Source organism: Oratosquilla oratoria, chromosome 12 (assembly GCF_046742065.1).
Source record: "Oratosquilla oratoria isolate Oo_2021 chromosome 12, ASM4674206v1, whole genome shotgun sequence".
In the NCBI taxonomy this organism is placed as follows: Eukaryota; Metazoa; Arthropoda; class Malacostraca; order Stomatopoda; family Squillidae; genus Oratosquilla; species Oratosquilla oratoria.
The window spans coordinates 59,908,786-59,934,272 of NC_134788.1; the positions used below are offsets into that span (position 1 = coordinate 59,908,786).

Below are 25,487 nucleotides of genomic sequence, written 5' to 3' on the forward strand. Positions count from 1 at the left end.
TTTTCCAATACACTTGATCACAAAACAAACACCAGCAAATTGTACAAAACACTCAACAGCATTACACTATCTAACAGTAACACTACACGCTCTCACGCAGCAATAATCACATCAACAGATAATCTACCCTCAAACAGACAAGCAAACGCACTCATACGTCATTTTGCACAGACAAGCCATCTCACTTCTCATCCTGACGACCGACGCACCATTTGACGTAAGAAAGACTTTCCCATAGACTCAGACTATACACCCTTCATAGACAGTCAGACAAAACTCATAATACATAATCTCAAGCACTCATTTGCCTGTGGCCCTGATAACATAAGCAACATCCACCTAAAACACATTGGACCACAAGGTATACACGCACTCACAAACTACAGCTATTCACACAACACTATACCCGACATCTGAAAGCATGGTAAAATAATCACCATTCCAAAACCGAACAAAGACCCAACAATCCCAACATCGCACCGCCCAATCACACTTCTCTGCACCCCCTCTAAAGTCATTGAACGCCTAATACTTCAACTTGTCACACCACATATTCCCCTTGCTGACTCACAACACGGTTTTAGGCCATTACACTCCACAAACACTCTTCTGACAAACCTCATACAAAGAATTTTAGATGGCTTCAATTCAGATAGGTCCCACCAAAGAACACTTCTTATAACATTAGGCATTAGTAAAGCTTTTGATGCTATCCCCGCCACAACCTAACAAATGAAATATATAACACAGACATGCACAATAACACCAAAAGATGGCTGGCCAATTATCTGGCAGGTAGGAATGCTTACGTGTCATATAATGGCCAATCATCGCACATCAGAAACATTAAGAACGGAGTACCACAGAGCTCAGTTCTATCCCCCACACTATTTCATCTATACATGCATGACTTACCCACACCAGACACCTCAGAAATACAAATCTCTTCCTACGCAGACGACATAACAATCACATGCACACATCGTAACACAGACAAAGCTGCAGAAATAATCCAGCCATACCTTGATACACTCAACACATGGTTCATCACAAACAGACTCAAAATAGCTCCAACCAAATCTACAGCAACACTTCTCACCAACTGGACAAAAGAACACAAATACATACCTCATCTCTACATCAACAACACTCCAATACCACACACAAACACACCGAAAATTCTTGGTGTAACATACGATACATCCATGTCTTTCAAACAACACATCGCAAACATAAAAAACAAATGCACACCTAGACTTAACGCACTTAAGTCAATCACTGGAACAACATTTGGACAAAACAAAGAAACTAATATAACAATATACAAACAATGCATACGCTCAGTGTTGAATTATGCGAGTCCTGCATGGGCGCCTAATCTCAGTGAGACACACCACAACACCCTTCAAATCATACAAAACAAAGCCCTAAAAACAATTACAGGCTGCACAAATACAACATCTACAGACCATTTACACCATGAAACAAAAGCCCTCAAAGTCAAGGACCACCTCGACATGAGAGGCACACAAACACTTGCCGCAGCCACCACAAACACATCACACCCGCTACACTACATAGCAGAACACCCACACACACCAAGAAACATTAAAACAACACCCAAAGACCTTTATCACGCACAGATACTCTCTTCTCTTCCTCCACAACCATCAAATACCAGCCTCCGGAAACATATTCATAATCATATCACTCACCGCTCCATTAACACACTGAAAGACAACACACTGTTGCATGCCAGACCCCCTGATATCCACCCTTCTGAATACTCTCTCCCACGAAAGGACAGAGTCCACTTGGCCAGACTGCGGTGCGGTCACCACCCAGCACTTCTAAACTACCAGAAGAAACTGCATGACCGCGTTGTGAACAGCTGCCCAGGATGTAACACTTCACCCTATACCATACAACACATAATGGAAGACTGCATTATACACAATCATGCTCGCAAACAACACAACATACACTCTGAATGGCATTCCTTGGGACAGTCTAGGGAACGACAACAACAACCGACATATACATAATGCTAGGGTGTTAACAAACTCCAAGTAAACGATTTAATGGAAACGATGACACGATTCACCAGATTCGGTGAAAAGAGTCGTTAGTTTTGAATGAGTGATTCGCGAGTCTTACACTATTGTATCAATTAAATGGAAAAGGACAACATAACAAACCAATCACTACACACAGTTACTACACACTCTGAGCTCACCATCGAGAAAGCTCTAGTGTATATTGGCTAAGAATCACTTGTATAATGACATGATAGATGCAGAAACGCCAATCAACAATTACGTTTAATACAGTACGGACAGAGACACTAGAGGCCATGGAGGCGTCATGATACTTATCAGAAATCATCTGACACAAAAGTTCTCATAACGAAGATCATCATGTGGAAATGATTGCCCTCCACCAAATACTTGTAGAAAGATTAATTGTAAACTGATATGCGTCACAAAATATGTAAAATTCACGAACACAACAAATTGAGCAGAAAAAAAAAAAGACATCACAACTCGACCTAGCAAAGAGGTTCTGTCCCATGAGTCAAGAGGGAACAAGTACATGCACAACTGCTACTAAACATCACGAACAAGCTATTCTTGGCACAAATAATGATGTAATTAATGAATAGAATAAACATCCTGCAGAGGAAGTGCAATGCAGTTCAGTTCGATACCTAAGCAAGATGCTGTAATGTCATTTATTTCATATCATTCATTTTTTATATCATGTCTGATTATTTACTTGATTCACATTATTAGATATTTGTTGATTTATTATCATTTATCATTTACCCGTTTTTTATTTGAATATATCTATGCATCTATTATTGTCTATATTATTGTGTTTTTATTGTCATTACTTTTTTCCACATCTGACCTAGATATGGACCAAAAGGTCTCCTGTCGGCATGCTCCGCCCTTGTAATCCTTTGTCATGAAGGCGTCATGACATATTTCAGAAATCATCAGACCATGAAATTCTGTCTCAGGTGGTACTAAAGAAGAACAACTACAATCAAATCTACTAGACTCCGGAAATTCTTCTTGCTACAAACAATAACAAAGCTTAGGAAACAAATTGGTTTTCTTCTTTATTAAAAATGAACAATTCATCATACAGATTACAAATAACTATGGCGTATACTCCCAACTACTTTACACAATACCAAGGTAAACAGAACTGTATCCATCATGACATACAGATATTATCCACCAGTTGCACAATTTTCTAATATTTTCAATTTCTTCTTTTTGTAATTGCAAAAATATTCATGCACTTGATGGAACACTCAAAAATTTTGAAGAAAAAAAAGAACAAGCAAGAACACATTATGCAATAGGCCAATGGTCACTCAAATAACTTCACAACTGAGAGTAAATCATTTGACAGTATGCACATGATAATCCATGAACCAAATTGGTTTATAACAGTGAATCAGTGCTTAATAGCTGACAGTACCATCATACAGGGAAATTATATCACTTAGGTCACACTGGAACAAGCAAATATGCAATAACACAATAGGCCAAAGGTCACTCAAATAACTTCACAACTGTGCGTAAATCAATTAAGATTTCAACTGACAGTATGCATGTGATAACCCATCAACCCAACTGGTTTATAATAGTGGATCAGTACTTAATAGCTGAAAGTACCATCATACAGGAAAGTTGTGGGTCATTATGTGATATTTGAGACAATTCTTTTGTGAGAAAGCTGCACCACACAGGTCACACTGGAAAGGCTTCTCTCCTGTGTGGATCATCATGTGTCGTCTGAAATCATTCTTTCGTGAGAAAGACGCATTGCACATGCAACACTGGAAATGCTTCTCTCCGGTGTGTGAAACTATGTGTTGTTTAAGATCACCCTTTTTTATGAAAGCTGCATCGCACAGGTCACATTTAAAAGGCTTCTGTCCAGTGTGAGTCATCAGGTGTTGTTTGAGATTATTCGTTCGTGTGAAAGCCGCATCGCACAGACCACACTGGAAAGGCTTCTCTCCGGTATGGGTCATCAGGTGTCGTTTGAGATCAATCGATCGTTTGAAAGCCGCATCGCACAGGCCACACTTAAAAGGCTTCTCTTTGGTATGGGTAATCATGTGTCCTTTGAGATTATTCTTTCTTGAGAAAGCTGCATCACACAGGTCACACTTGAAAGGCTTCTCTCCAGTGTGGGTCACCACATGATATTTAAGAACACTCTTTGCTGAGAATGCTGCATCACACAGGTCACACTTGAAAGGCTTCTCTCCTGTGTGGGTCATTACGTGATATTTGAGAGCACTCTTTCGTGAAAAAGCTGCATCACACAGGTCACACTTGAACGACTTATCTCCAGTGTGGGTTACCATGTGTTGTTTGAGATGATTCTTTTGTAAGAAAGCTGCATCACACACGCCACACTGGAAAGGCTTCTCTCCTGTGTGGGTCATCATGTGTTGTTTGAGATAATTCTTTTGTGAGAAAGCCGCATCACACAGGTCACATTGGGAAGACTTCTCTCCAGTGTGGGTAACCATGTGTCGTTTGAGATGACACTTTGCTACGAAAGCTGCATCGCACTGGTCACACTTGAAGGGCTTCTCTCCAGTGTGGGTCACCACATGTTGTTGGAGATTATTCTTTTGTGTGAAAGTTGCATCACACAAGTCACATTGGAAAGGCTTCTCTCCAGTGTGGGTCACCGCGTGTCGGTTAAGATTACTCTTTGTCGAGAAAACTGCATCACACAGGGCACATTGAAAAGGTTTCTTTCTAGTGTGGGTCATCGTGTGATATTTAAGATGACTCATGAGATGGGTGTGCCGCGGATGACACAAGATTATATTTATATGACGAATGTAGAGAATCTTTGGATATCTTTTCCCAGGAATTGTTGATAGCTACTCTCATCCTGAAAGTAAATATGTAATAAGTATGACAACTAAGTTTTTGCGAGACTGTAATAGGAGTGACACCAAGGAATACAAGTAGAGTGGGGCATTAACCAATATGAAATCAGGGAAGGGAATAAACATTTCATAACAAGAAGTTTAAAGGAAAAAGAAAGAAATGGAAGGTTGAACAAATACTAAATAATATGGAGTAGTCAAAATCATTCAGGAAATAATAAAGCGAAAGACCGAACAAATAATGCAATGAGATAGAGACCACAAGAAAAAGTATTCAATTTTAGGATACAACACCACAGCTGGAAACAAGAAGTATTTGGAAAAAAATTACAGAGGACAACTACACACACACATCAATCAAAGATTTCAAAAATCAACATTGGAGAGATTCATGAGATTCTGATATTCATTTTTACAATAAATCACTTGTTTTCCGTTTTTTGAAGAAACCCCCACCCACCACCCTCTCCGTGATAAGTAAATTTTTTATAGGTTAGGTTGGATTCACCCCTCACTTTCATCAAATATAGAGACAAGGTGCACAGTGGGAGTAGCCCAACAGCAATCTTGTAAATCAACATATTTCATTAAGGTTATGGTGAATGGCACTATTTTTCAATCATTACGATATAAAGATTATTACTTGCTAATATTTTTGGAGTATCACAAAAATATACAAATACATTAACCAAAGTGCAACAAATTAAGATAAACAATTCTTACCAAAGAAGATTAAAAAGAAAAGAATGAGAAAAAATGGATGATTGAACAAATGTAAAAACTATGAAGAACCACAGAAACTGGAAAAAGTAGTGAAAAGGTAATGAAAATTTATAGATAAGTCACAAGAATGTATATGAATATTACAAACAGAAAGAATAAGGGGGGAAATTAGAGTATGATGGACACAGTAACACAGATAAATGGACCTATTTTATTCTATCATTATTTTTTTTTTTTTCAGAGGTCAACCATCCGATAATATAATCGAAGATGCCAGGAATCAATATGTGATTCTTGTGAATCCTTTATTGGTTTCCATTTGTCAGGGAACACCTCCGATCCCGCCCCTACACACATACACACACCAATCACGGATGTCATAAATCAACATTTGAGAGATTTATGGTAATCTAATAATGTATTGGTTTCTACAGCAAATTACTTGTTGTTCATTTTGGAGGGAAACAAGTAAAATTTCACACTAATACCACCAGACTCCTATAGATAAAGATATAAAATATTGAGTAAGTAAATGATTTCTAATCAATATATCCTAACCTGTCCCTACCTACAACTACATTGGGTTAGATTCACCCCTCACTTCCATTAGTTACTATAACAAGGCCCACAAAGGAATCAGCTTGTTGATTTATAGTTCAGTGAAAACAACCACTTCAAATGAATTATGTGTGATCTGTGTAAATATTTGTGCTGTCTAGCAATCCTACTCGTAAATCAACATGATATTCAATTTCCTAGGTGACTAGTAGGGTGACCAGATGTCCTCCGTTTCAGCACATTGTCCTCTATCCGGCGCAACCTCACGCCAGACGTACATTTGTCCTCCTCTCTTGGGGTGAATAAACAAATAAATAAAAAAATAATAAAGAATATATAAATAAATAAATAACCCTAGGTATACAATAATGCCATACAATTAAATTATGTGGGAGTACCCAGGCCAAGGTCAACATCAGAACTCAGTAGCCAAAGTAGACAGGCACTGCACAGGACCAATGTTGTGAACATGTGATTGCATGATTTATATCTCATACATTGGGCTGCAGTCCTGAGGTGGCCATGATGCAGTGTGGTTTGGCAATTAATTTATGAGGTTAAGGAGTCTGAAAATGCTGAAAAGAAAGACTTTGCTTAACTCTGACTGGGCCAAAGAGATTGGATTCATTGCTAAAAGCAGAAAGGATGAGTTTCATACTTTTTGTACAGTGTGTCATAGTGATGTCGCAATAGCAGGTTAGGGAAAGAGTGCAGTCAAACGACATACAGCCACAGACAAACGTAGACTTAACACTCGCAGTATTGGCACATCATCATTGCTATCATTTATTTCTTCAGCTCGATCCTCTCAGGATGACAAAATCACAGCTGCAGAACTTTGTAAAGTGTATCATACTGTGAAACATCACCAGTCATATAGAAGCATTGACTGTGCAGTGAAAGTTGACAGAGAGGTATATAGTGATTCCTCGGTAGCGAAAGGTGTAAGAACATGTGGAAGAACCAAAGCAAAAGCTCTGTGTGAAAATATTTGAGCACCATATTCTGTACAGAAGCACGTGGAATATGTAAAAGAACATGACTTGCACTTTTCAATAGCAACTGATGCTTCAAACAAAGGTGCAACAACATGTTTCCCAATTCTTTTGAGATACTTTAATTTTGAGGAGGGAGTGCAACAAGTGTTACTTGATTTTTACACTGATAATGATGAATCATCAAAAGCTATCACAAATCAGTTATAACAGTCTAAGTTACAAGCGTCGGGTCTGGATCTGAATAAAGTGTCAGCATACACAGCTGACAATGCAGCTGTAAACTATGGAAAATACAACAGTGTTTATCAGAAACTGAAACAGGCCCAAAACAACATTATTGCTGCTAACTGTTTGGCTCATGTTTTGCACAATGCATCAAAATTTGCTGCTGGAAAACTGGACACTGATGTTGAAAATATTGTGCTCAAGGTGTACAGCCATTTTAGCATCTCAGCAAGCAGAACACAACAGATGAAGTTCTGTGAATTTGTGGAGTCTGATGAATGCAATCTATTGCGACATATTGTAACTAGATGCCTATCTCTTCTGCCATCAATTGACCAAATACTGAAGTAGAGGAAAGCCCTAAAAGGTTATTTTCAGAGCTTAGGAGAAGAGGAATGTCCCAAGGTTCTGTGGAAGTGCTTCGGAGATGAAAGAAATGACTCTGAAGTGTCAGAGATCTATTTCCTCTTCCTCAGTCACACTCTTAAATTATTCTCAGACACTATCGAAGCACTAGAAGCCAAATCATTCAGCATGATTTCGGTATATAAGCTAATGACTGACCTGAAACACAAGCTCGAGAGAAGAATGAAGGATTTATTTTTGGGGGTATTCAGTAAATACCAAGCTTAGCCAGCTTAGTCCAGATGTGCCTAAGAAATGTAAAACAAACTTCAGTGTTTTCTATGAAAGGGCCAGAAAGTACTTAAGTGGCAGATATGACTTTTCTGAAAACAGTTTTCACAATAAAGTATCAAAATTGGGCCTCTCAAGTGATGTATCTTATGGAGAATTCAGTGGTGCAGTTGAGACCTGTAACCATCCAGATATTAGTATGGGATTGTGGACACAATTATTACTACTCCTGAAATGGTAGATTGCCACAGTGATACACAGTTATTACTACTCCTGATATGGTAGATTGCCACAGTGATGAACGCTATCTCAAACTGTCCAGTGAATATAAATCTCAGTTCTCATTCACAAGCCTGAAGAAAGTGAGTGCTCACTCGGAGCGAGCTTTTTTAATGATGACATTAGCTTTGAGGAACGAGAGAAACCATTTGGAAGAATGCACAACTATATACAAAACACTTCTGGCTAACAAGAAACTATTGGAGATGGCCAGTAGAGGGCAGAAGTAAAAAAAAAAAAGAAATAAACCTCCAGGCATTCAAGGTGAGTATACAACTAGGTTTTGTTTGTGTTGTAACTTAGCAAGAAATACAGTTATTTGTTGGTTTCATTAGAGGTGAAAAATATTATTCACTTTCAGTTTATTATATATATACATATATATTACTGTATATTATAATCATCAATATGCAGTGTCCTCCTTTTTTGGAAATTTGGAAATGGCCACGTACCTAGTGATTAATAAGGTGAAAATTAATAGGGAAATAATAAGGCACAGGAGTGTATGAGTAAACATTACATGGAGAAAGAAGCCACAAGAAAGAAATTAAAGTCAGAGTATGATGAAAGATATGATAGCAGAGAACACTTGAAATAAGAAACATTGGTAACATTTTCACACGTGTCTACACCCACCCAATAATCATGGATGTCAGAAATCAATAAATGATTTTTGCAAATCCTTTAATGATTTTCATTTGTCAGGGAACATCTCAGCAACCCCCCCTCCCCGTGTTGTAGAGCCACAGGATTAGCGAGTAAATGAGTGAATTTTAGCACAAGTTGCACAATGCACCCTTAAAGAAAACTAGCAAATATTTTTCATTTATCTAATGAGCGAAAAAATAAAAACTCGACAGAACATTACCTATGCTAGGTTCTGTTAGACTCATCCCCACCCCGTCCTTCCGTTCTATCAACTAAGAAATGATTATTTATAATTTATTCATGACCATGACAAACTTACTTGTAAATCACGAATACAACATAAAGCATTTTTTTAGATTAGGTTATGGTGAATGACTTCTCCTGGAACCTTCCGATATAAATTACAAATATTTTGTGAAGCTATGGTTCATTTCGTGACCTTTCACTGCATGCATTTGAAGTATTTCAGTCCCCCCAAAATGTATGATACTCCTGCAATCGCAATGAAAATAAGTTGCCAAGGATATATTACCAATGGTCGTTGTATGCGTGGATGTAAACGATAGATGAGCATTTTGACAAAACTTCATTCTGCCAACCAAATTGGAAGTGCCCAAATTCGACCAGAACTAACATGAAACCAGGCAACATCAAATGATGAACAGACAAGGAAAATAACCTCCACCATACAATAAATGCATGTACACGATTGTCGAGCGCCCTTAATATAATACTTATTACCTGCGTGTTTGTTAACGGCCCCGCATTCTAATCATACTATGATGTTGTGCTTCTAAATTCTATGCCACTTCTGTATATCACAGACGTCCTAGGAATCTCAAAGATTCTTTTAAGTATATACAAAGTAACTGTTCATACCATAAAGCATATATTTAAATTCAATTGATACGAAATGAATCTGTAGATGAGGTGGCGGTACGCCATGATGAATGTAAACAAATAACATGCGGGTATATCGCCTGGCATGTAAGCTTAGAATACAATGGGCGAAGTAATTTTTCTAGCCCACCCGTCCCCTTCTAAAAATTGTCGATTCCAAAATAGCAATGTTCATATTTTCATTTCAATAAGGGTTTATAAGAGTGTATTTCTGAGCGGATAAGTGACAAAATGCCATGCGTTTGTTCAAATTGGGTTTAAAGCATGAAATATGACAGAATGACGTTCGACTAGAATCACAATCTTATGAAGAGTTTCATATAAGGGACCATCTTGAACTCTGCCCATTAAGAGACTGGCAGTCTTTTTCCAACATGGCTGGCAGTAAATATAAATTTGATAAATCTGGACGTTATTTTCCGCATTACATGATTCAAGTGGTTTAGACTTTTAGCAATGAATCAATGTACATGAAGTGCAAATAATGACAAGAACACATAGTTCGAAATAATAAATGCAAATTGCCGAGGATAACACAAAAAGCAGGTACGCTTATTTCCATTGTGGTCCTTATCAGATTGTTATTCTACACTAAGTCACACGGACAACATACGTAGGGGGTTAAGGGGACCACAGGCACTCATGAGTAATACCAGTCAGTACACATATGACACATAAACATTGTTATAGTTTTGTTGATATTACTAAAACATTTGTACACATAGGAACATTGAGTCCAAAAAATTTAGCACCATCCAAGAGAACATTGCGTTAAGCAAAGGAACAACAAAATAATGTTAAACTGTAACAAAACAGTATGAGTGAGTACTATATCGGAGTAGTGCCATTAATAATATACTGCATTTTTCTACAGCTGTATCAACATGTATGAGTGAGTACTATATCAGAGTAGGACCATTAATGATATACTACAATATTCTACATCTGTAACAACATGTAGTTATAGTGAATACTACAAATCTAACATTTAACCTGAATCTCAGGACGGAGTGGGCAATTACTATGAGCACTAGGGAGTAGTACATTATAACCTGAAGCACCAAAGGTAGGGTACAGGGGACCAGTGCTCGAATGAGTAAAACAACAAGGAGAATGAGGAAAAAAGTCAGATCATAACTGTTCTTGGGCCCTACCTGAGACATATACCATGTTATGACTGGCAAAACAAAGGTGGAAACCAATTTGTAAACATCAGCCATTGTTATACTGAACTAAACTTCAGAAAAAAAGGGAAGGGGGGAGTCAGAACAGTTATGAATGAACGCAAATATGGATGGTATTACTCATGGAATCAGATATCCCCCACTAAGCTAGTAGTACACAAAATCAAGGCTGTTCTCTGTCCATAGCTGAGACATATAGTAACCCTTGACTTTTTCCTTGAAGGTAACCTTGCTATTTGACTTCTTAATGGACACAGGTAGTGAGTTCCATAGTTGAGCACCTGTGAAGTGAAATCTGTTTTTGGTGAAAGGACGTGCATGAGGTAAAATAAGAGACTCTTGACTGTTCCGGGTTCGGTTCTCAGCCGTTAATGTAGAATTACAGCTCACATATGAGGGAGCAGAATTATGAACGACATTGTAAACCTGGTTTAGTTTCAGCTGCTGGACACGATATTTTACAGGTAACATTCCTACCTTGCTAAATTCTTCAATACCAATATGACTACGTTGAGGTAAATTGAGTATGAATCTAATTATCTTATTGTGTGTAACCTGTAGCCGGGACTGTTATTTTTCTGTTCAGACTACTGTACCAAGAGCTACAAGCGTAATCAAAGTGATGTTGTAACAAGGCTGAGACCAGAATCTCCTTTCTTTCCAGATCAAAATTTCTGGCTTTTCTATACTAAAATCTGACTTTATGTGAACACTTGGATACAATCTTATCTGTTATGGCATTCCCGGAGAGGGACTGATCTAAGGGTATTCCATGATAGGTTACCTCTTGTTTTGACTCCAAGACATTAACCCCACACCTGACCTGTACATCGCTGTGTTTCCTGAGGTTGGGTTTGGATGCGAAGACAATACTTTCCGTTTTACCGAGGTGTAAGGACAGCCTATTATCTAGGAGCCAGTCCTGGACCGATGACAGTTCGACACTCAGTTTCTCCTTTACTTCAACTGGGTCCCTACCTGAGACAATTAGAGAGGAGTCGTCTGCAAATAGCAGTAACTTACAGTTCACCGCACCTGGCATGTCGTTGATATAGAACAGGAACAGTAGCAGTCCTAGAATTGAACCTTGTGGTACACCACAAGTTATCTCTCTGTCAACTGAGCAGGCTTCGTTTACCTGTACTAGTTGTTTGCGACCTGTAAGGTAGGACTTGAACCAGCCAATTTTCGCCACTCCTAATGCCTCAAGTTTTTTTTAATAAGATACCATGGTCCACTGTATCAAATGCCTTTTGTAGATCCAACAAGACTAAACCCGTGTAATTACCTCTGTCGCATTCCTGTTTTATCAGATCGTAAAGGTATATTAAGCTGATGTCTGTTGAGTAATTCGTTCTGAAACCAGATTGCATACCGTATAGTAGATTACGTTCCCTGAGGTAGGTATCTAACTGATTGTATACGATACGTTCCAAAACCTTGGAAATTGTAAGAGACCGGTAGATGGAGGTAGACAATTCAGTAGATGAAGAGGTAGATGGGAGAACAAATGCTAATAATGTTGTGAAACACTGGTGTATTGAAATGCTGAGTCGCCGATTGTTTAGTCGCCGACAAGCGACAATAGCTGAGTCAGACTCGCATTAGCTCGGATTTGACTGTTTTTATAAACAAGACTGAAGTCGCTGTTCTGTCTGCGTAAACACGGCCGACGGGAGGTGACTGTAATAATTGCTGATGTAACAATATATGAGCGCAAAGTTTTTCGTTTGACAAATGCTGAGGTAAACGATATTGCTTGTGACAATGTAACAGCTTTCCGGATTGGATAAAAGGTGGAGGAGGAGAAAAGTTATTGGTGCATTAATTCAAAGTCACGCCCATAAGGTGTGACAAACTTTTGAGAAGTCAGAGGAGATTGGATTGGAAAAATTAGTGACGTCAGACGAAGGTGGCTTGGCGTATGGTATAGAGATCTCGGCAGGCAGACGGAGAGTGAGAGAGATCCTGAGTGTAAACAAAGACAGTGTAAACTAGTGAGAAGAAAAGAAATAGAAGTAAATCGCTTTACTTAACCTAAGGACTTGACTGAAGTATGAGAAGTACAAGGCATGGAGCCTTCTGAATAAGATGAACTTGAAATTAGTGAAACTGACATAACGAAGGCAAGCGGCCTTGTGAGTGGAATTACGAGACTAATAGAAGTGTAAACGGTCAAGGACCGATAGTGGTGGTGACAGTGGTGACAGCGGAGGTGATAGTGGTGAACAGCGTGGGATGAACTGGGTGCTAAACACACCTCCGAAGAGATTATAAGACTGGTGCAAGCAAGATAGACTGGTGCGTGAAGTGGAGCAAGAGAAGAGAGAAGTCTACGGGAGTGCATCATCCGCAACCACAACAGAGGCGTGACGGGACGAGCAACTGAACGAGAGGCTACAAGCAATTACTACGAGTGGAACAAGCATTCTTCAAGGTGATCATCATCTACAAGGCGATCTTCAAGGCAGTGAGCGATGAAGCTGAGGAACAACGTCGCTGGCGAATGACAAGGCTGAAGAAGGACGTCAAGATAGAAGTTGACATCGCGAGGTGACATCGCAAACAGCCAGGCAAGGTAGTATGAGTACCGCCTAGAATTATAACGTGTTAAGACATAAGGTTCATACCTCCAACACAAATATCCATAAATTTACTGGGAAAGCTAATACCTATGGTGTTAACAAATACTTAAATTTAATAGATACTCTGATAGTGAGTAAAAACATTACTGACGAGAACAAGAAGATAGAAATTCTCAAGGAGAATATCGATCCTGAGCATGGGAGGGCTAGGTTTGTCATTAACTTCCAGCAAATGGAAGAGATCAATCAATATGAGGCTTATAAGAAGGCTTTCATTAAATATTTTATGTCCAAATGTGCTTACACATCAAGACTTTCTAATAGTGTGGAGAGAAACTACTCTATAACAGAAAGAGAAACTTTAGCAGTAATTTATTCTTTGGAAAGTTTTAGGGATATGATACTAGGATATCCAATCAGAGTTTAGACTGATCACACAGCTATTCAGAACTTCTTTAAGCATAAGAATCTTAGAGGAAGACTGGCTAGATGGTTTGCGATACTCCAGTGCTATGAAGTTCAATTTGAATATATTCCGGGTAGAAGGAATCTAGCAGATCCACTTTCTAGAAACATTAGTCAACCAATGACTGGGACTGGGTTGATTGATTTTGTTTGTAGTATAGAAGAATTAGTAACTTTAGATGAGGAAATGCTAATAAGAAAACAGAGAGATGATGAGACATGTGATTCATTAATCAAGCATTTGATGAACCCAAGCGGAGATCCTCCAAAGTTACCAAAGGGGTATAAGATAGAGGAATTTTATTTGATTAATGGAATTTCGCATAGGTAAACATTTGTAAGTGAGAAAGATATTTCTAGAGGTCAAGTAAATCAGTTGGTTATACCACAAACTCTTGTAAATGAGATATTGAAGTTACTTCATGATAGTGATTGTAGTTCACATCTGGGAAAGCATAAAACTTATAGGCAAGCACAACTTAAATACTTTTGGCCAGGTATGAAGAAATCTATATATGATTATATAGAAAAGTGTGTAAAATGTGTAAAGTAGAAGGGAAATACACCAAAACCTGTTCCTATACTCACCTATCCCATTCCACAGAAACCTTGGGAAAGAGTTCACATTGACACATTGGAATTACCTATGTCTGAGAATGGATATAAATATCCATTTGTTGCTATTGATTATTTTTCAAGATTCTGTATATTACAACCCATAGTCAATAAGAAAGCTGAAACTATTGCTTCAGTAATCTATGATCAGATAATCTGTAATTTCACTACACCTAATATCTTAGTTTCAGATAATGGAACTGAATTTAATAACAAAATCTTGGAAAATTTATGTAGTGTATTCCATAAAGAAAGCCAATATATTAATGAATCATCCACAAAGTAATGGAGTAGTAGAAAGGTTAAATAGAAAAATAATTATATGTTTTAGAACTCTGATAAGTCCTCATAGTGTAACTTGGGATACTTGCATTCCTTGTGTAAAGTGTACCCTGAACAATCAAATTAATGTAGCCACTGGTGATACATCTCATTTTATAATCTTTGGGGAGGACAAAACTCTTCCATATGAAATGTTGACTGCAGAGCAGAAACCCATCTACAATTTAGATGACTATATATCAAATAGAATAATTACTTTTCAAAGTATTCACCAAAGAGTTAGGGAACATATGCTGGTGTACTCACAAGAGATGAAAGAAAAACAACACAAAATAGCTCACAAACTAGAATTGAAAATTGGAGATTTAGTAATGGTCAAACTAACTTCACCCAATAATAAACTTTCACCAAGGTACACTGGTCCATATAGGGTAATTAATTCTGCAGGTGGGAACAAATTTATACTTAAACATTTAGAAACAAGAGAAGAATTGATAGGACATTTAGATGATTTAAAGAAAATAAGTTTGCAGGTCTGTGAAGATGATTGTTATGATACCCTGTGTATCAATGTTGAGAACCCTGAAGAGTATAGAGAATATTATAAGGATATCCTTCTTGAGTTGAATATTAATCTTGATGCATTTTACAGATGAGGGCTGCAATATTTATTTTTCTATGCTTGGTGAATGCCATGGAGTGGAACCCAATTCGTCCTGGAGCATTGGTACATCATCAAGGTAACCTAATCTTGGTGGATAAGGTAGTAAGAGTAGTTCTTGATTACAAGAATATAACCAAAATTAAAGAAGATGTGGACTCCATAAGTGGAAACTTAAAGGTATTGAAACAGAACATTTCCAGTAAATATGTTCAAAGTAGACTTGATAATATGATAAAGGAAATAGATGATAAATTGCACATCATAGGTTCAAATTTCAAAAGCAATGATAGACAAAAGAGAAGTGTAATAGCTGTGGCTCTAGGAACTCTTGCTGGATTGGAAATTGCCAATTTTGCCTTCCTTGCTGAATTGAAACTTTCTATAAACAGATTAAAGGAGAAAGCTGGAAAAATTGATGATTTACAAACAAGCATTAAAAACATTGAGGAAATGATCTCTAATATTTCAGATAACTTAGAGAATCTCAGTTTGAAACAAAGTGAACAAGAGAATGCAATGCAACTTCTCTTGTTACTCAATACTATGCATTTGAAATTACCTGAGCTGCAAGTTCAGTTGGAATCTTTTGTACAAGATTTAGTTATGGCAAATTCGGGTCAAGTAACTTCTTCTCTCCTTCCAAGACCTCAACTCATTAAAATAATTAATTCAGCAAGGAAGGATTGGAACTTTGAACCTTTTTTTTTTTTAGGAAGCTAATGTGGCCTTATATTACCCATTATTGACCTCATACTTGAATATAACCTCAGTGATAATAGAAATCCCCTTTTCATCAAGCATGAAATTTAACTTATTCAAATTAATACCTTTCCCATTGAAGGTAAATGGTTCATTATATGAAGTAGATATTCCAGTTGTAGATCCAATCAATTACATCCTTTCTGTAGACAATCTAAGAGAAAGCATGATCTCTAATGATAAATTAAATGGTTGTAAAAGAGTTGATAAGAATCTTCATCTTTGTCATTCTTCTCTTTTTGTGTTCCGTGAAGCTTTGAAAAATTCATGTGAAGCATCTCTGGTTAGGAATGTGTCTGTTATGAACAATTGCCATTATAAAAAAAAAAAAAAAAAATTGTAGACCACATTCCTCATTGTAACATACATAGATCTCATTATCTGTTTTTCCCTAACAAGACAAAGGTATCAATCAATTGTCCCGGGTTGAGTCCTATATTGGATTTGGTTGAAGGTCTTATCTCTGTATTTGATAATTGTGAATTGCTTGGAGACAATGTTTCCACAATTTCTAATAGCCTTAATACAATGCATTTAACAGATGATTAATATATTTCAACCTTCAACTTCACATTGCCTGAAAACTCACCTACTTTGAAAATTAAGAGAAGACCATTGTCAAGATCTCCCTCAAATGTTACACCAATTATTCTCATACCTTTTCTTTCTATGTTATTGTCGGCACTGATTGCCATTGTTGTATTCCGGAGGTTGACTCTGTCAAAACCCATTAACCATATTAACCATGTGTCTGCTTAACTTTACATTGACATTCATTTATATGTATTATTCTAACATTCACCATTGACAAATAGTGTTCTGAGTGAATTTTGCAAATTATTTTACTTGCAATTTATATAGTTGCATGCATGTTATTTACATTTATTCTGTGTTTTGTGCATTTTGGAGGGTTGCTTATATCTTTGATAAACAATTTTAGCTTCTTCTTAATATATATTAGCTAGCCCTGTAGGAGGGAAAATAAGAAATTGGTCGGGACGACCAACGGTAGCTGCCGATCCCTGTAAGAGGCCGGTAGATGGACGTAGACAATTCAGTAGATGAAGAGGTAGATGGGAGAACGAATGCTAATAATGTTGTGAAACACTGGTGTATTGAAATGCTGAGTCGCCGATTGTTTAGTCGCCGACAAGCGACAGTAGCTGAGTCAGACTCGCATTAGCTCGGATTTGACTGTTTTTATAAACAAGACTGGAGTCGTCGTTCTGTCTGCGTAAACACGGCCGGCGGGAGGTGAGTGTTTGTAATAATTACTGATGTAACAATGTGTGAGCGCAAAGTTTTTCGTTTGACAAATGCTGAGGTAAACGATATTGCTTGTGACAATGTAACAGCTTTCCGGATTGGATAAAAGGTGGAGAAAAGTTATTGGTGCATGAATTCAAAGTCACGCCCATAAGGTGTGACAAACTGTTGAGAAGTCAGAGGAGATTGGATTAGAAAAATTAGTGACGTCAGACGAAGGTGGCTTGGCGTATGGTATAGAGATCTCGGCAGGCAGACGGAGAGTGAGAGAGATCCTGAGTGTAAACAAAGACAGTGTAAACTAGTGAGGAGAAAAGAAATAGAAGTAAATCGCTTTACTTAACCTAAGGACTTGACTGAAGTATGTGAAGTACAAGGCATGGGGCCTTCTGAATAAGATGAACTTGAAATTAGTGAAACTGACGTAACGAAGGCAAGCGGCCTTGTGAGTGGAATTACGAGACTAATAGAAGTGTAAACGGTCGAGGACCGATAGTGGTGGCGACAGAGGTGACAGCGGAGGTGATAGAAATAATACCTAGAATTGAAACAGGCCTGTAGTTACCTGCCTCAGTTTTTATGCGTTTTTCTTGTAAAGAGGTGTTACCCGAGCCCTTTTAATGTCGCTTGGGATCAATCCTGAACCAATAGACAAATTTATTATGTGGGTTATTGTGGGAGTAATAATTGAGGCTCCATCCTCAACAAACCTCGCAGGAATGTCGTCTAACCCTGTAGCCTTATTGGCACTTATGCTAGCCAGTAATTTAAACACTTCTTTTTGAATGGTCTTATGCAGTTTGAAACACTTTGAGGACTTGTTTTTATAGTACTCCTGAACGTACCCCAGCCCAAACTTCCCAGAACCTGTAGGGAGGGATTGAACTAGTTTTGTGGCAATGGTTGTGAAAAAGGTGTTGAAGTGGTTGGCTATGGTGTTCCTATCAGAGTTAAGCTCGCCGTTTATCAAGAGTCCTATCCTGTCTACTTTGTAACTAGGCTTTGTGTGAACCTCAAGGGTCTCCAGTGTTTGCCAAAGCTTCCTTGGATCGTTTTTGTTCTGGTGCACCATCTTAGTACAATAATCAGCTTTGGCTTTATCCTTCCAATAATTCACCTGATTCCTATAGTACAGAAAGCCATCATAGTCCTCCTGATTTCCACTTTTCCTAAATCTGGCAATAAATCTGTCTCTATCTCTAATTAAACCCAGTACTTCGTTAGTCATCCATGCCTCCGTCCTCTGTTTTATTCGTATCTCTTTGAGAGGCGCTACTCTGTCTATAATAGTAAGAAATGTGTACTTAAAATTAGACCAAGCCTTATAAACATCTGTACAATTTAGAACTGGCGACCAGTCTGTCCTACCCAGTTCATCTACAAGATGTTCTCGTGAGTAATGCTTCATGGAACGAAGCTTCACTGTGTTGTGCTTGTTGAAAATCGTCTTCCTAGCTTTCCTAGTACAATATATGAGCTTGTGGTCACTGAGACCATAATCACAATCACCAGCCTGCGTTATCTTGTTACGATCGGAGACCAGGATAAGATCTATGATGGACCTGGATGTGCCTGTTATTCTAGTGGCCTCGTCAATCAGTTGTGTCAGGCCATGAGATATAAGCAAGTTTCTCATTGTTTCAATAAGGTTATCATTTGTACTTGCCAGATTCGTATTTAAATCACCTAGGATAATTTCTTGGTCATACATAATGACCCGATTGAAACAGGTAGATTCTAATGCGCTATAGAAGGACATCTGTTTCGGTGGTCTGTAACAAACCCCGTATAAGATGGGATGCGATTTAGGGAACAGTATTTCTACCCACACAGCTTCGAGCCCATCGTTACTCATAAGGTCTGTACGGGGGTTGAATGCTAAACCGTTATATATGTAAGTGCAAACCCCTCCTCCGGTCCTCTTTCTATCATTACGCACAACACTATAACCCGGAATCGCAATTTCTGAGTCGGAGATGGTACTGTCTAGCCAAGTTTCGCTGACACCGATGACTGCTGCCCTGGTCCGCCGCGCAAGTAGACGGAATTCGTCTATCTTAGGTAGAAGGCCTCTGGCATTTAAGTGCACGAAGTGGAGGTCCCGCTTGTTGAAGCAGTTGAAATCATCCTCCGGGTGCTGACTGGGGGGAGGCATAGCGATCGGGGTTAACAGGTGAAGGGTCAACCTCACCGTCGGACAAGGGGGCTCCTGGTAGTTCATTGAGTGTACACCCATTGCAAATGAAGTGGAGAATGTCCTCACTCACCAGGGCAGCATTGTAGGTCTCGAGAGAAATTCCACAACACATGATGTGAGTCCATTTCCCACACGATTTGCAGCTGATGGCTCAGCTATTGCGACGGACTCCTTTTAGACAGCTTACACATGGGTGTTGTGGGACTCTCGTTGCAGCTGGGCCAGGACAGGGATGTATATCACCACAGAGAAGGAGGGCGTAGGACACCAGAAGCTTGGAAGTGTTGATTTTTCGCTTCGGTGTTACATGAGAACTTCCCCTTTGTTTGGCTAAACGAATCCGACGCCACTTTCTGACTTCTGTTGTTGTGGTAGGCGGGGGAAGGAACTGAAACAGAGTATGGTGGTTAAGAGAGATTATAGAGCTTCTGTCTCTCACCCCAATGTTAGAAAGGAGCGGAGGGTAACCAGGAATGCCCACTGCAACGTATGAAGGTTGACCACTTGCAGCTACGTTAATCAGTAAGACCGCTCCCAGCATGGCTAAAAGCATACCGGTCATCCCTGGCGCCATGTCGTAAATTTTCACGTGTATATACTATTCACGGCACCTATTACAAGTTCTTGAACTGGAGACACTTAAACACGCGTACTCGCAACAACACTTCGGCCCCATTCAGGGATTTAAACAAGTCAATTAAGATTTCTTCTCTGTGCCAGGTTTATCCCTTCTGCCTTTACTACGATGAGCATTAAAGTCAGGATGGTTAAAAGTTTGGGAATAAGATCGGAGGGATAAGAAAGAGAAGGAAATAAGATCGGAAAGAGGAGAAGGATACGAAAGAGGGAGGAGGGGGAGGAGGAGACTTGGCGAGGGGAAAGCAGGGAGGAGGAGGAGGTCTAGCCGTCCAGAGCCGTTTACTTGGTGTGCGAGGTGTGTTTGGGGGGGGGGGGGGTTAGATGGTTTATGACACAGCCACAATGGCACTCTTGTTCAACTTATAAACAAGCTCGGCCTCGGGCCTCGGGCATTTCGATTTTTCCTTTCAAATTTCAAATTTGTTTTCCTAATTGTGGCTGCCACTGGCTCGGCTAGTCACAGCATCTGTGAGCCATGCTTAGATTATTCATTCACGAGTCACTTAGAAACCTAACCCCTCCTTTGGCACTCCCCCCGCGCAATAAAATCCCCAAAACACGGGACCACGCACACACACGTCCGCACGAACACACACGACATTTATAAACTGTTTACTGTAGTATTGAAATGTATCTAACAGAGTTGCTCATTACTAAGTTAATGTTGAAATATAAAAATATAGCATTTTATGGGATGTTTGTGGTGAGTTTACAATTATCGCCTTCTTACTTGGATTACAGGGTGTATACACCAAGTATTCTTTTTTTTTCTCTTTTCCTATGGGACATTCGGGCTGATAATGAACACTACTAGAAAGTGGAGTGGCCCCCTCAAGATAGCCAAAGTTATGGGTGGTATACTTATTAGCCCGAGAATGTTGATGTCAATGCAACCTGAGAATGCCACGAGTACTGTCGAAAGTTCTGGGTGTACATTTCGAGGTATAGTTAATGGATTCCTTGGTAATAATAAAGACCCAAGCCACACGCAGCTTGTAGCAAAACGTTTGAAAAACTATAAGAACTTAGGATGTAGAATGTAATGTTTCGTGGAAACTTGGAAGGAGTGAGTGAAGAGCATGGTGAGAAGTTCCATCAGGTCATTGCTGCTACGATGGAGAAAAGATACCAAGGAAGCTGGGAGACTATGGTCCCTGGTGCGTCAAGATCAAGGAGTTTACAGTAAGAAATCACGCTCATTTTCATTTCTAGCGGGCTCCTCCGTATCACGTGTTTTTAAACTACATTATCTCATTACTTTAAAAAGGAAATACAAGGATAAGATATCAGCTACAATTTATAGACAATGCGAATATGCTAAATATAGTATACTATCGTAGTTTCATATAGTTTGTTTTCTATATAAAACATTAATCATATCTTGAAATATCGATTATATGCAATTTTCAATTGTATTTCTAAAATCAGGAAAGAAAACATTAGTAGCAAGAAAGACATTTAAAGAAACAAAACTAGTGTTACCCAGTGTTATTGGTCTCACCAGGCTTTGTACAGATGTACATTTTCTCTAACATTACTTTGAACATCCTTAGTTTTGTCGCAATTACTTATGCCTTCTCTCTCTCTCTCTCTCTTTTACTGGATAAGATACTAATAGAGTGAGAAGAGGGTCGCGGCCTGAAAGTTAGAAATACAGTGTGTAATAGAAAGAGGAGGACGACACTCCTTATGTATTCATTGGGAGTATCTGAGCTAGCTAGGATATTTTCTTTTCTACTTGTTTAGTTCCATTTCAGTTTACTTAACTACTAGGTTGGTCTGATGCAATGTATACTGGCTGTGACGGTAATGCCTGGGTTCTTGGTAGACTCTGTGGCCACCACGCATGGGGCTGTACTCTTTCCTCTTGTCGTTCGCTTGCTTTCGGATGCTTTAGGGTAGTGAGGTCTTCAAGTAATTTATCCCAGGTTTGATCCCACATATAGTGGTGTGTGATGTAGAGAGGTTGTGTGTTGATTCTTTTGTGGATTTCTTCAATTGTTTCGTGAAATGGTGGGGTTTAGCCACTGGCAAAGCTGAGGGCTGCACGGACAAAACCCCAGGGAACAAAACCCCAGCGGACAAAACCCCAGTGCTCCAAACGGACAAAACCCCAGCAGAGGTAAAACAAAACCCCAGCATTATAAAACCCCAGCAGATTTAGTTTTGACACAACTTTGGTACTATATGGAAAATATATGGCATTTTTCAACTGAGTTTAATATAATAAAAAAGTAACTTAGCATTGTCTCTTCTTGTTAGTTTGGGGTGAATTCACACCCACCATAGTGACACTCTAATGAGGTGTGAGTACCAGGGTAACATTCATTTTGGTTTATTTGATCTATTTTTTTTATTTTTGCTCACCCATATATATGCTTAACATTACTGGGGTTTTAAAATTCCTGCGCTGCTGTGGTTAAGTATCCAAACTAAGGCAGGTGTCGATTTGCTCAACAAATGACAGCTGAGGCACTGCGCACCTAACAGTCAACATTTGAATAGTGTCCTCTCAGAGGTGTTACCCTAAGATGTGTGAATGATATGGCTATATCAACTCTTATGCTGGATGGACTAACCAGTAATCCAACAATCCCAGAAGAAGCATGGAGGTGATACAGAACAACAAAGGTGGTCTGAAGATTTGTTCTGAAGGCTATGTCTACACAAAGAAGACCAAGTCAAAAAGCACTATCCGGTGGGAATGTTTACAGCGAGCAGCATAGTCATGTAAAGGTGCAATCAGTACAAACCTCACTATGGACTCAACTTTGAACTTCAGAGAACATAATCATGAACCAAATCCTAATGCTGCTTCAGTTGGAAAAGTACGGTCGCAGATGAAATCTGATGCGAAAATGAAAAAGGGGAAGACAGTCCAAGTGTATGCTGAAGCTATGCTTGGAGCAACAGATGAAGTCCGTATCATGGTTGGAAAACCAGAATCGATTAAGCGGGATATAAGACGCCAAAGGCAAGGAGTCAGACCTGTGGAACCTCCCTCACTAAAGGAACTAATCCGAGAGGGAAGTTGGACAACAACTGGTGGAGATAACTCAAAGCCTTTCCTGATTCATGACAGTGGGGTTCGATACTGCCAACAGATTACTAGTATTTGCATCTCAAAAAGGTCTGGGACTGTTGGGCAGGTCTCCACGATGGCATATGGATGGTACATACTCAATGGCACCAAATATTGCTAAGCAGGTTTATGTCATCCTTATAGTTTAGAGTGAACCAGTTCTGAGCTATCATGTTCCAAAGGTAGTCCTTCGTGTATGATGGATAGCAATGAAATTATGCATATATACAAGAAATAAGTGTATATAAAGCTTGTGTTAAGGTGACTACAACGGGTAAAAACAGCAACATTCAAGTACACGTAAAAAGCACCCAAGAAACACTTTAAGGAGTGTTGGCTACAGATTGCATTAACAGATGAGATCTTTTGATTAGAAATACGAGGGAGACATTAAGAGGTCATGGAAACAAATTAAGAAAGACCACATGTCTAACGGATGTGAAGTTGATATAGCCCAAGCTCAAACAGCACACGAGTTAAAATCTAAATATAATTGGATATCAAAGGTATAAATTAAGTTTGAAATGCACATTAATTTGAGACTAGGTGTGATAAAAAGTTAGAGAATAGGGGACGGAATCCAATGAGCGTTTTTCCTCTTCTGTATACTACGATTATTTAATTACAATTAGCTAAACACACACAGACACGCACACAAATACTAATATAGACAGGTTAGTTTCAGGATTAACTGAACTAAATGATTACCTGTCAAAAGAAAAACCAGACATAATTGTAGGGACAAAATTAAGGGTTCCACTATTACCAAACAGTGTAGGACATGGATTGTAATCACTGCCTTAGAAATAGAGAGGAGAAACAAGGCTTTCATTAAAGGAGATGCTGAAGGATGGGGGAAACGTGGTACTTATGGGAGATTTTAACTGCAAAGAAGTTTGTTGGGAAGAGATGATAGTGAAAGGTTTAGAGGATCGACGGGGAAATTTATTAGTTGACATGACTATAGAGCATCTAATGACACAATGGGTAAAGGAAATACTAGATTGAGAAATAATGAAGAACAGTTGAGACTAGATTTATTTACGTCAGAACCTGAAATTGTGGAAAAATTGAGTACAAGACACCAATTGGGAAGAGTGACCATATATTACTTGAGTTAGAACTAAAGGAGGAAATATATAGAGATGAAAATGAAAAAATGCAGAAAAGAGACTGATGCATAGTAAAACGGACTTTCAGAAACTTTTTTTTTTTTTTTGAGCGGATTGGGAAAAAATCAACAATGTAGAAACACAAGTGGAAAAAAATGGATGATTTTGATGGAAATCTATAAAGCAGGAGTGGATGAATATGTCCCAAAGCAAAAAAACAGAAAAAAGTGTATTATTAGTGCTGGTTTGATAAAAGGTGCAACGAACCAAAAGATAGAAGAGATGAATATGGGAAAATATGAAAAACAAAGAAAAAAAAATAGGTGGTGGCAAATATATATAAAAGGCATGACTATGTTAAAATACGCATGAAGGAAAAAATAGAATATGAAAAGGACATAACAGGAAAATGTAAGGATAAACCCGAGTTATTACATAAATGTGTGAACGGTAGATAAAAAACAAACAGGAAATAGTGAAACACCACGAACAAGCTATTCATGGCACAAAAAATAACGTAGTAAATTAATAGAATAAACTTCATGCAGAGGCAGTGCAATGCAGTTCAGCTCGAAGCTTTAAGAATCATTTAGGTAAATATCTAAGCAAGATGCTGTAGTGATTGACATATATTTCATATTTTGTTATCCTGTCTGATTATTTGCTTGATTCACATTATTAGTTATATGTCAATTTATCATTTACTATTAGTTTTTTATTGAACTATACCTATGCATCTC

General features: G+C 38.6%; 1 protein-coding gene across 1 annotated transcript; it reads right to left on the reverse strand.

Annotated features, from left to right (window-relative positions):
* Positions 1 to 2,782: 2,782 nt before the first annotated feature.
* On the reverse strand, positions 2,783 to 5,698 carry LOC143030808 (uncharacterized). The gene has a single exon (XM_076194024.1). It carries the CDS (start codon positions 4,829 to 4,831, stop codon positions 3,692 to 3,694), a length of 1,140 nt encoding a protein of 379 aa, XP_076050139.1. The 5' UTR covers positions 4,832 to 5,698; the 3' UTR covers positions 2,783 to 3,691.
* Positions 5,699 to 25,487: the final 19,789 nt, after the last annotated feature.